Source organism: Apostichopus japonicus, chromosome 7 (assembly GCF_037975245.1).
Source record: "Apostichopus japonicus isolate 1M-3 chromosome 7, ASM3797524v1, whole genome shotgun sequence".
Lineage (NCBI taxonomy): Eukaryota > Metazoa > Echinodermata > Holothuroidea > Aspidochirotida > Stichopodidae > Apostichopus > Apostichopus japonicus.
Genome location: NC_092567.1, coordinates 11,717,872 through 11,731,242, shown reverse-complemented (window position 1 = coordinate 11,731,242; position 13,371 = coordinate 11,717,872). Strand labels below are relative to the sequence as shown.

The 13,371-nt window shown below is 37.3% G+C and overlaps 1 protein-coding gene across 1 annotated transcript in view; it reads right to left on the bottom strand.

Annotated features, from left to right (window-relative positions):
- Positions 1-12,857, bottom strand: part of LOC139970052 (uncharacterized) — a 94,915-nt gene extending 82,058 nt beyond the window's left edge. The window contains exons 1-3 of the mRNA XM_071975666.1: positions 12,670-12,857; positions 10,791-10,944; positions 8,900-10,419 (exon numbers count right to left, since the gene is read on the bottom strand). Coding sequence (XP_071831767.1) covers positions 8,900-10,419; positions 10,791-10,833 — 1,563 coding nt within the window. The 5' untranslated portion in view covers positions 10,834-10,944; positions 12,670-12,857. The remainder of the gene's footprint in view (positions 1-8,899; positions 10,420-10,790; positions 10,945-12,669) is intronic.
- Positions 12,858-13,371: the final 514 nt, after the last annotated feature.

Genomic DNA, 13,371 nt, shown 5'->3' with positions numbered 1-13,371 from the left:
ACCTACCTTTCGTAATCAGGAACTTGCTTGCCTATTATTATCGCTATTTACTTAGCCTGCACCACAAACTAAATTTGTAACGTATACTTTACTACCGTTGTATCACAGTCACTGTTTACACAACAAACAAATACAAAGATCTTACCAAGTTTACCCAGTGGTATCGCATAATTGTTTCATAGTCAGTTGATGTTATCATTATTACGATATATTACTATAGATATCGTTTTAGATTGAAGATAAGATGATTCAGTTCCATTACGTATTAAATTATCTGGTTTTAAAAGGATGGATAACGAAGATGCAATTGTGTTCTCACTGGGAAAAGAGGGACATATTTTAGATGCGTCAGGATGAACTTTTTAGGGTACCTGTAAAGGGCAATCGAGATACAAATATACTGTCCCTAATAATTGGCCTTTTCTAAAACAGATAACAAAATAGCATTCTGGAGCTAACAGCACCATTTAGTTTCATTCTGGTAATCTAAACGTCATATGATACAGACTTGATACGGCTCCCGGACAACTTCCCCCTGGACGAATTCCACTCTGACGATTACTCCGGACGATCCCCCCTCAGACAATTCCCACCCGGATAATTCCCAATCCTGACAATTGCCCCCTAAACAATTCCCGCCAAGACGATTGCCAACCCTGACAATTGCCCCCCGGAGAGTTCCCACTCCGAGCCTTTCCCAACCATGACAATTTCCCAGGACAATTGCCCCCCTCCCCCTCCGGACAAGGTCCCCTCTGACAATCCCCTCCTCGGAAATATCGAGGATTGATTGACAGCCGATGTAGGCGGGGTTTAGGGTAGTAGTCCATGACAAATGGGGGTGAACCTAGAACTAACTGCAACAGGAGATTTTATTTTTTGATACTGTTGTTGTGTACCTACTGAATATGATATCAATTAACATAAATTAAAAATGGACGCCAACGATAATTCGAGGCTCTGTAACAGCTCATATACGATTGGTTTTATACCCTCAACATATATGATGGGAGGTTAGAAACATGACCCCAAACAATCAAAGTAGCTTATTGAAAATACATATTGACGTACCTATAACGTCATAACCTACATATGACTCAATATGACGTCATCAGAACTAAAAATGGAGGCGGACTGAACGATATAAGATTGCTTTAAGCAGAGACGATATAGTTTTCTATTAAGTGCAGTCAAATCCATATTTGAAAAAATATCGTGTTACGCGCGATTACGTTTTCTGTCATTACCGCTTTAATTCACTGTAGTATGGTAGTTCTTTTATGTAGCTTCAGTGATTTTCTTTGAGAACGCGAAGAAGTAGTTTCACGTCAATTTTTTTGCAGTAGCGTAATGAGCACTATTGGCGATCGGGGCAGGGAGGGGCAAACTTCGCTTTCGCTACTTGTCATTGGTAGTGCGCAGTTCGAAAGCTGAAACTTTCGAACATTTTAACGTATATTTTCAATCAATCTTTCACGACCCGTGTTATACCTATAACGTATGGAAGCAATCATGTATCATACCAGTACCTAAAACCAGTGCAATATCATGTTTGAGTGACTAACGTCCTGTTGCCCTCACTGCTGTGCAAATTAAAGTTTGTGAACGTATATTTTTAGAACGCTTTAGACCATTCGTAACTCCATTTTTAGATCCTTTCCAGTTTGCATACCAATCAGATCGAAGTTGTGAAGATGCCATTCTTTTAATCATTCAAAAACTATATTCTCATTTAGAACATTCTTGCCGAGGACATTTTGCCCGTGTGACATTTTTCGACTTTTCGTCTGCATTCAACACTCTCCAACCACATATTTTAGTCAGTAAACTTAAGAATATGGACGTTCCCCGTGGTTTTATTCACTGGATTTTACACTATTTAACTAACAGAACTCGGTTGGTGAAACTCAGCCATTCGTGTCTCTCCGATGTTATTCCTTCAAATACAGGGGCACCCCAGGGAACAGTTCTAGCGCCGTTCCTATTCACACTTTACACGTACGATGCCAGGTCATCAGAAGAAGGGTGCTCACTCATCAAGTTTGCTGACGATACTGCCATGATTGGCTTAGTCAATGGTAATGGTGATGAAGCTTACTTACGTCAAATTCAGTCTTTTGTGAACTACTGTGACCTTAACTTCCTCCAATTAAATGTTGCTAGGACCAAAGAAATGATTATTGATTTTCGTCACAATACTATTCCTCCACCCCCTGTTGTTGTCAAAGGAAATGTAGTTGATCGTGTAACGTCATATAAGTATCTTGGGGTAGTGCTGAATGATCACTTGGCATGGGGAGATCATATTGATATATTGGTTAAAAAGTTGATTTCTAGATTGTACTGCCTCCGTAAGATGTCGAATTTTGATGTTCGTCATGACATCCTTGAAATGTTTTATAATTGTACCATTAGCGGGGTTTGACGTTTTTGCTTGTTTTGCTGGGGTGGGAATGTAACAAACATGAAATAGATCGTGTTAACAGCATCATTAAGAAAGCGGAGAGAGAAGTCGGGGAACCCTTGCCTTCCATTGACTCGGTTTATGCACAGCCTTCTCGAGCCCAAACTGGACGCCGCATGGAAGGACCATACCCACCCCCTCTATGAGCTACTTCATAATAGTCAGATGTCCAGAGGCAGTGGCAGGTTGAGACTTCCGGGTCTCAAAACCAAAGATACAGAGATTCTTTCATACCCTGTGCAATTAAGCTTTTCAATGAGGTTTTGTTACGTTGACTTTCATATATTGACTTTTTCTTATTATTCTTACTGTCTTATTGTACAATATACACATCTATTTTTGTAACATTTCCATTGTTTTATGAGCGAGTGCCTGAATTTCCCTCTGGGATCAATAAAGTTTTACTTAACTTCACTTACTTAACAGTGAAGGTGAAATTTAGTCAGTTGTTAATATTCAATGGAGGGGGTCTTCTTTAGATTGGCACCAAACATACCAGACTTTCTGAAAAACATGCAGCAGTTACAGCTGTTTATGTTGGCCTTGGGGGAAAGGGAATGCCCAGAACAAGTCTTTGTTGTCGTGGTTGGGAAGACCAGGCATGTGGCAACATATATATGTCTAAAAGTTATATACGTTTTGGACATGGACTACCCATGGGAGTGTCAAAACACCTGGGATTTTATTCAAAAAATGTATTTATGGTCTAGGTGAGGGAAAGGGTGCCCCAAGTGTTACCCTGCTGCAGAACATTTTGGCCAAGGTATAATATTCTTTATGGTAGGTATTCATTCATTTACTTCATTTGTTTTCTATCGATGTTGTTGGGTCATTTAGGTTATATGGTCATACTGAAAACCTTGTTATAAGGCCAACACAACTACAGCAACTTACTTTTTCTCGTTTGCTTGTGCAAGGTTGTGTAAATTATTTATAGTAAATGTCAACATTTGTGGCTTACCATCATAAGCCTAACCTTCAAAAAAGCCACTCAAATGCTGACTGGAAATTGAAGAAAACAATCGTCCCAACCTTGAACTTAAATGACCTCTCACATCACTTTACAAAATCAAGCCTAAAAAGAACGGTTTTAAATTCTCAATGAAACATCATAGGGAGCTATACTTTCGTACGTAGATAATACTATCACAGTCACATCATAAGCACCTGTAGATCGAGCGATGGAATGGGTTGAATTTAACGTAAAATCGCTTTATCAGTTAATTAAAATAGTGCACGTTAGCTAAAAATGATGTTTTCTTTCTAAAACTTGCACGTTTGTGTTAATTGTTTCCCATTGGACCTAATTACATCACAAAAATTACTAAAGTCTTGATTGTGCCTAGGGAGCTATACTTGCGTACGTATAGCACTATCACAGTTACAGCATATATAGCACCTGTAGATCGAGCGATGGAATTGGATTGAATATAACGTAAAATCACTTTATCAGTAGATTAAAATAGTGCACGTTAGTTAGAAATTTTCTTTTCTAACTTGATCGTTTGTGTCTATTGTTCCCCATTGGACCTAATTACAACACAAAAACTGATCAAAATCTTTTACTGTGACCTTGCGAGAGAGATACGTGGCACAGAAACACAGTTACGTAAGCATAGGAGACCCGCAAAAATACCGGAAATTAAAGAAACGCCGTTACAATATGATAACCAAAATCGGGCATATAATAAAACAAATAATGTGTAATGTCTCTGGGAATGTTATGTCCACCAATATACGAAAATGGGACGTTAATCCTCCTTTTGGCACCGGTGGACACCATCAAATTGGCCATTATTTTGGTCGCGGATGCGGCCATGCCCCCCGTGCAAGGGTCCGTGCCCCCCCCCCCTTGTAAAAAGACGGTAAGAAAAAAAAATGCATGAAATTAAACGAATAATATTGTTAAAATTTTGTTGTTTACATGAATTGCAATTTGTTGTTTAGTTTGGAGAATTTAATATCGAAGAGTATAGTTTGCAGCCCCCCTATCCACCTGCCTGATCCTTACCCGCCCGTTCCCACCCACTATAGTATTTTTATGCTGAAACTGCAAACTCTCAACACAAGTCCTGTATAGGCTACTGTAATTTTCACCAGGTTCTTCATTCTACTGTAATACATGTAATGTATACAAATAATACGCGCGTTTCTACACCCCTTCACACGCGTGTTTCTACACCCCTTCACAATACAATCGAAAAGTTGCACAGTGATCATACACTGTGGGCACATTGTTGTAAAGTTGTTTTAGTTGGAGCTTTGCCTAATACCTACAATATGGATCGCTTCCTTGTCAGGGGAAAGTCTTCAGTCCCTACTTCTTCCTCAGGATGCCCATCAGATCTGGGCAAAGATTTGCCATAGAGACCAATTTTAGCGTCATATCCGCCTACAAAATTTGGGGCAAGGCGCAGATCATTCAATAAGGGGTGGTATGATCAATACCCATGGATAGAGTATTCAATCTCAACGGACCGGGTTTGTTGCTATGCCTGTAGAAACTTTGCACCAATTAGATCATTAAAAGACAGAAAATTCACCATACAAGGATTTAATCAGTGGAAATCTGCAATGGAGAAGGGGGAGAGTTTATTTTAAGCACAATGGGTCAGAGACTCACATTCAGGCTGGAGAGAAAGAGATATCCGAAGTCATCAGGGAAGTGGGGTTCATCAGCAACTCTGAGAAGGACAACTGGAGAAAAAATAGGTACTATCTTTGCAGTATCTTTGATGTAATTAAATTTCTTGCCATGAATGAAATGGCATTTCGGGGAAATAACGAAACTGTGGGGGAATTGCAAAAGCCGGACGATATCTTACACGGGGAAAGTTTAAGCAACTTTTGTTGTTCACAGCATAAAGTACGGCAAATGCTATAATTGACGTGATTGAAAAGGCAGGACTGTAACCTGCAAAGATTATAAGCCAATCACATGACGGAGCTAGTGTCATGTCAGGAAGATTGTGTAATTGTATTCAATTTATTATATAAAAAAAATGTTAAAATGGCAAGGAAATTCCAGGATTTTCAAAATAGAAGGGTCTGAAGACCAGTACTTATATCCAGTGGCGTAGCTAGACTTTTTTTTCCAGAGGGGCGAAATTCTCAAAATGTCCGACTTTTCACCGTGATTTTCCGAATTTTCTTCGATTTTATTTCCAGAGGGGGCTAGACATCCAGATTTTCTGATTTTTCTTCGAATTTTCAAGAAAAATGGGCCAAATTTGGTAAATTTTACCCCGATTTTCCGATTAAAAAAAAAAAAAACCGCCAGGAATCATAATTTATATCGTAAGAAACTAAGTATGCATCGGACCTCTTAAAATTGTGTATTATATTCATTTAAATATAAAATCGTAGGTCCTCCAGAAATGTTTCATGAGGCACTCACTATAGAAAAGGTCCGTAAATTCAAGCAAAAAAAAAAAAAAAAAAATAGTGATTTGCTTTTTTATTTAATGCTGAATCCAACTGTCAGTTGCTTAAGAATGCATATTCTGAATGCATCTTATATGCATGCATTGCATTCCTTTTTTTTTACTGCCTTTTTTTCCGAGATAAAAATTTACTTTAGGAAGTGTCAACGATTAATTTTTGGCCAGGCTTGTGACAGTACAATAAAAAAGTACAGTAGTACAATATTCTCAACCATTTTCCATGCAATGATGTTTGGTGATATAAATACAAGAGCAATCGTTGCATGTGTATCTGTAACTGCATGATATTATATGCGACTCGTTCTCGAACACATTAATGCGTTATATTTATTTTCTCATAAAATTATTTGTGCCCCCCTTGATACTATGGTGCCCCTCCGTGTAAAAAATCCTGGCTACGGGCCTGCTGGAGGGACAAAGGCCCCCGAAGGCACTAGGCCGCTGCGAGCAATATGCCCCTGAAAGCCACTTTTCCGGGCAATAGACCCCTGAAAGACATTGATCCGGGCAATAAGCTCCTGATAGCCGGACAATAAACCCTCATCCAATCTAGTGACAATAGCAAAGTCTATTAGCTGGGACCTACAGTATTATTGGCCTTTCTCTAATATACGCACAATCACACAAATTAATTTCATCCAGATACGACTGCCTCACCATACTCTGAAAAATGTATATACTTTTAGGAGTCATTGGCTACTATTATATTATCGTCCAGTGCCCACGCTGTATATACACACACTGTGTACATATAACATATGCTATCTGTATACAGACCTACTAGTGAATGTTAACTTTCCTTTCATTATATTCTCTATTAATATAATGATGTACACTGTCTATCAAGCTTATTGTATTTTGTATACATGACCTGTCAATCGCGCGGTAATATAACGTGATTAAAGGACTGCAGCTCCGGTATCTGGATACGTCAATGATCTGTTGTTCTGAAGGTCATTTTGACAAGTACTAAATATGTCTCTATTTTATTATTGTGTTAGCCACACGATGTTTGGAAAAAACGATACCAACTACTAACATCTAATACGATTCATTAGATCTATTATTATATCGAAAACGATCTTAATAAATGGGGGGAATATGGTTCAGTCGGCGGATTTTTGTATTTTGCCAAGAAAGATTAGGATCACTACTAATGATCCCCCACCCCTCCCCTGTTTTTCTTAAACGTCACAAAGCGTTGTTATTATAGCAAAACTTTACGTTTAGGGACCACACTCTATCTATCGTCTAAATATTCTTATTTCTGGGTTGGAACCCCAATGCCCTACATTGGTTGAATGACCCCAGGGCAACATACCCTCCTGCATAAAGGGATTACTCTGGTTACCCTCCTATCACGTCCATGTGTTTACTCTAATCAGTCGGAGACGTTTGAACTTATCAAATATTAGCACAACCTTCTTTAGAGCTAATTTATATACAAATACATTATAGTCTAAACATACCTCAGAATGCATTATTTGGCTTCTATTGTTTTTAATTATATTTTTAATCTAGGGGTGGGATGGGGGCACCATATATGGGAGTTAGCTTCAGTGGTCCTACGGCAGCACCCACTCGCTCATAAAATATTTCATTCACACCTGACCCCGCCATAAACATTTAAACACATAAACACATAAACATTTAAGTCACTACCTTAATAAGTCGGAAGAATATTCATATGTTACACCGTACAAACTATGTCACCAAAAACAGAACTAGTATTGTTCGATACAGGTGAAAAACGCCTACAGTGGAATAGCGACCTTCGAACCTCTGGACATGCAATCAACGTCCATAGCCTAGCGGTTAGGGTGTCCGCATACAGAGCGGGAGGCCCGGGTTCGAATCCCAGTAGAGGCTGGAAGTTTTTTCACTGTTCTTATATATATATATATATATATATATATATATATATATATATATAAGAACAGTGAAAAAAACCAGCCTCCACTGGGATTCGAACCCGGGCATCCCGCTCTGTATGCGGACACCCTAACCGCTAGGCTATGGACGTTGATTGTATGTCCAGAGGTTCGAAGGTCGCTATTCCACTGTAGGCGTTTTTCACCTGTATCGAACAATACTAGTTCTGTTTTTGGTGACATAGTTTGCCTTACTCTAGAGATCAAACATGATGCTAACCAACTCGAAATAATTTGTCATTCCTAAAGCCGGATCTCGAAAGAGATACTTTGAACAGACTTTATGTTAATGAAATGGAGGTAAAGGACAGAGGCAAATGAATATATATATAAATGAAAATCGTAATGAGTTGGAAATATATATATATATATATATATATATATATATATATATATATATATATATATATATATATATATATAAATATATGCTTGTTTAGTATTTACTGTTGTCATATAATATAGCGTACATTCACACTCTCCTATATTTGATACCCTTTAATTCATCATGCATTGATGCATGATTCAAATTATTTCAAATATCTGCTCATTGATACTGTTTGCCTTGATTTTCTTATACGTTTAAATATCAAAATCCCATAACAAAAACAACTAAAGTTCCGAGTTAATGATGAATAAAAAATTGTTTAAACGCTTTAAATTAAAACTAAGAAACTTCCTCATAATTTTGCTTCTAATGTGGTATAAAATCAAAACTTTGTCTGGGTTGGACTGATAAGAGGTTTTTCTTGATCTGTCATTTACTTAGTGACAACGCCCTGCTGGTTAAATGAAGTATATGGTATTTTGTTACTGTTATGTTTATATTTCTTTTAACTGTACCATACATTATATATTCAGCATACATTTCCCCCTATGATTCCATCACGTGAAGAAAACATGAAAGATGCTATCAGGAATCATACTTTGGGTTTTCATTTGTCAGAGTGTGTTTACTATAAATTGAATTGTGTCACGGCTACATATATGCATTCAGCTAAATATGTCTACCAATTCAATCCATGCAGCGAGTAAAATATCAATTTATTGTTAATACTTACGTCATATCTGGCAGCAATCTCCAGTAGCTGTATGGTAGATCTCTGTAGTAGTCTACTCTGATCTTCATTGATATTCACTCGACGAGAACACAGATCCCTGACGGTGTCCTTGATTTCATCTACCTCACCAGTTTGTTCCAGGATGCAGAGGATGGCAAACTTATCACCGTCTTCCCTGCTCTTCAAGTATTCTATTATTCTCTTCCCAACTGCTGGGTTAATCCCACAGGCGAACCGATAGAGGTACTGAAGATTAAATGGATCCACTGTATCAAGAACATTCTTCAGCTCAGATGCACCTCTTGTAGCAGCTACTATTTCTACCAGTCTAAAAGACGCAAACCATTCACAGAATAGTTTATGGTAGAACCTTATGTCAGTCCTTGTCTGTATGTCTGTAGTAGAAGTATGTTCGTTTGTCACATTAGACACTTCTTCCTCTACCAAGATACCGACTGCAATATAATGTTGACAAAACCCTTGACCTAGTCGTGTAGAGAGTCCATCCTTACGCCATGATAACTGTTGGTTTTCACCGCAGAGACCTTCAAATGCTACTTTACTAAGTTCAGTGAATTTCAGCTCATATGTAACATTGTGTGGTCTCGTGTTCCTATCCATTGATTTATTGCTCTTGTGACTATGGAAACACTTCATCATGTAGCGGAAAAACTCTGTAACTGAATTAAATCTCATAAAAAGTACTTTTTCATGAGTCATGTGAGAAAACATAACAAAGAAAAGAGGCACCTGACATAGGGCATCAAGGATCGGGTTGGATTTTAAAGCGTGCTTAATTTTAGCAACGCTTTCTTCGTTCTCCCCGGTAACAGCCTTGCGAATGTACTGGTCACGTGCTTTTTCGTCAAAACCAACTAACCGCACTCGCTTTGTATTTGCTTTGTCATAGTCCTTCGGAAGATATCTGGTTGTCAGGGTAACATCGATATTCCCAAACAGATTCCTCGTAATGATGCGTCCTACGTCACTTCCTGTGGCTCCGTCCCTGTCAGGAAACTCATCATATCCGTCCAGGAGTACCTTAACAGAAGAACAGCTTTCAATGATATCTTTAATATCAGTTGATTTGATACGAGGATCTTTTGGTCCTAAGAACAGTTTAATTGCTTGATAGATAGATATCTTGCTGTTCAGCTGCCTCAACCGGAGAAGAATTAGAATCTCTACGTCTTTAAAAGGTGAATCCTTTACACCATTGCACCAATCATAGGCGAGCTGTAGAGCCACTGTTGACTTACCATACCCGGCTTCTGCTTCTATGATGCGCCGTTTGGCTTTCATTCGAGGGTCTGTGAAGATATCTTTGTACGAGCCCACACGTACCCATGGTCCTTCTTTCTCCTTCGTCGCTCCTTTAACAATAAGGACCTCTGTACCGCCCTCAACAAATACCTTGTCAACACAATATAGTCTGTCCTTGATGTACGGTATGGGCTGGATTGCGTCATATTGTAGTTTGTACCTGCTCTTCAGAGAATCGATAAGTATGGCCTTTTTGTCTGCAAAAAAATCGCAAAATTTTGATTTGTGAACATTATTTTTTGGTCAATAAAATTGGATCGTGTCATTGCTTATATATGAACTGGAAACAATTATGGTGGGCAATCTGTTGGATGTCACTCTGAACGAAAAAAAATTATACCAGTTAAATCGGAGTAATATGCAAATTTTCCATTCGGTTAATTAAAGTTAATAAGGTAGAAACAAAACACTGAAAGCAATAAAAAAAAAGTCACGTTGAACTCCCGATCATACAATGTAAGAGTATTTAGAATGCTGAGGCTTAAATCCTTGTTTGTTTATGTTTATAATAGACATTTGTTTTTCTTATACTAAGTTACTAATCCAAAACTATGTAATCACAACAAACCTTGCACTGTAAGGCGCTCCATAGACAATTGAAGGCGCTCCATCGATTATGACGTCACAACAACTTTCGTGACTGGTTGGCAGGATAAACTTGGATCTTCACTTTTCTTTTCCTTTGATTGATATTATCCATAATTATAATTCAAAGCGATGATCTGTTGAATATATAGATACAGTATGCATGGATGAAACTAACTTAACAAAAGTATCATAAATCAATGTATAATTCTATAAGTCAACAGAACCAGTCACTTTACCAACAGGTCTCTGGCTCGACAAAGATTACATCAAGGTGAATCTCTCCTTATCTCTTATTGACTGTTTATTGTTTGCACAACACATCGACCTTTGAAGTCATCTTATATCAACCCACCCTGAAAAATTCAACTTTCTGTTTTGTTATCAGTGTTTTCAATATCCCTTTAGAATATCACCTACAGCTCATCATTTTAGATGGCGGGCTTCTCTCTTAACTGTAGATACAATGGTTATTCATGTGCTTGTTAAAGAAGCTGCTTGAGATGATTTTTATTATTTTATCGATACTAATAGATAGTGAAATTAGATCAAAATGTAGGTCATTAGTTTGACTATGGCCATGGTTCATTTCAAATGTGAGGTAAAAGTCTGATTTTCTTTTATGAACATAATTCCAATTTGGTCGTTAATGTGTATAATACAGCATTACTAAACGTGCACGTGACTACGTGTTAACGTTTAGGATCAAATCAAATGTATTAACTATTCCCTCAGTAACCTTTATTTCATGAAATTGAATAGATTGATGACCCACTGTTATCAACACAAGACTTGTGTATAATAGCCTAACAGGGTAAAATTGTAAGCCTAAGTTTAACTGCTGCTTTAAGCGGTACGACTGAATTTCGGGTAGAGGAATATAATTTATACGGTTCCTTGATAAGCCGATTAGGTTGATTTTCAAAACATTTATATTTTTCCAATAATTTCAGTAAAATAACATTTACGATTAATCGCTCTGGTCACCCTGATAAAGTAAAAGATATCAGTCACGTGATAATTAACTTACAAAGAAAAAAATCCTAAGCTCAGTAAAGTTCATAAACTTAATATGTTTATTCTATTGGTTCAATATTAACATTTTCCGGGTTATCGGGAAGATTGTTGAGTTTAAAGACTGAGCTAATAGAACCACCTTCCCACAGGGTTAGCCTGTTCTAACTTATTCAATGTTCTCTTTACTTCCCACATATAGGCCTTACTTATGTTCCATGAACTTCCAACTAGATTTATCTTAGTAAAACGTATCAAAATTGTCCATATACTTCCCACATAGATCATACCATGTTCCATACGGATAGAAAGTAAGACAACTGCATCTCTCTCATGCTAAAGTTGCAAATTGAAAATATGTCTATACCTTGAGGAATCTTTTAAATTATTTCAATCCCGATTCATACATGTAATGTCGACCTAAACCTAACGGAGCAACGCCTGCTATGAAAGTATTACATTTCTAAATGTCTGTTTCGACAGGACTCACTGTAAGTCTTTATGATCTGGTCTGACAGCAATAAAGTGAAAGGATAGCACATGTTCTGATAGGAAGAGATATGTTGTACCTGCATGAATGAACTTTAAAATAACCACGATTTACATAATAATAGTTTAACTAACATGTGCCTAAATTATTACCTTCAAATTAAAGAAATATTTAAATCGACATTGAATATCATCATTGAGACATGGATTATAATTCTGATAAATTAAAATAGCCTTCAAGACGCCATGTTCATATAGTAAGCTGTAGTCATACATAGCCTGTGTTATGAATGACGTGTTTAGTACATCAGTATACATATATAGTTTCACACCACTACTGTCCCATGTACGCTACTTACCAGTACGATCATCGCTATGTGGATTTATCAGCCACAGTATAATTTAAGTCTAGAATCCGTTAATCCTTTCAAAACAGATGAAAATCACGAAAGAAGAACATACGGAAACAGGAATGAAGAACATCCAATTGACAAGATGGCGTCGTGTATGTCATGTATGTCATGTGACGTCCTAACATACGATTCTGAACGCTAAATAGATATCGGGAGGAATCAGTCTATATATTTAACTGGTTCCAAAGTTCATGTTTTATTGTTTACACAATCAAAGACTTTATTTAATAATATAATTCATATCTGATATTTATGCCTTGTTGTGTTTATTCTGTCATATCAGCCTTTCTAAAGTACCTGCTGTACGTATATGCATTGTTCTCGGTTACTCTAATACGCAAACATTGTAAGTTTCCGATGTACTTTGTCCTATGTGCTTAATATGCCTGTAAAGCACGCAAACTGTGTGAATAAAACTACAACTCTGAATATATCTTGAAAAGAAACTATAGATTCGTTTATGAAAAAAAAACGTTAAACCGCTGTTCATTAAACTAATGTGGTAAAAGTAAAGAAATTATAAACAATTTCACAAAATAGTGTGTAGTGTAAGTAGCTAGAGCGAGATTCTAACAAGTAACATTAGGATTGCAAGTGTCCGTGTTTCGAGTCCCGTTCTAGAACCAAACAATGTTTTTTTTCTATTCA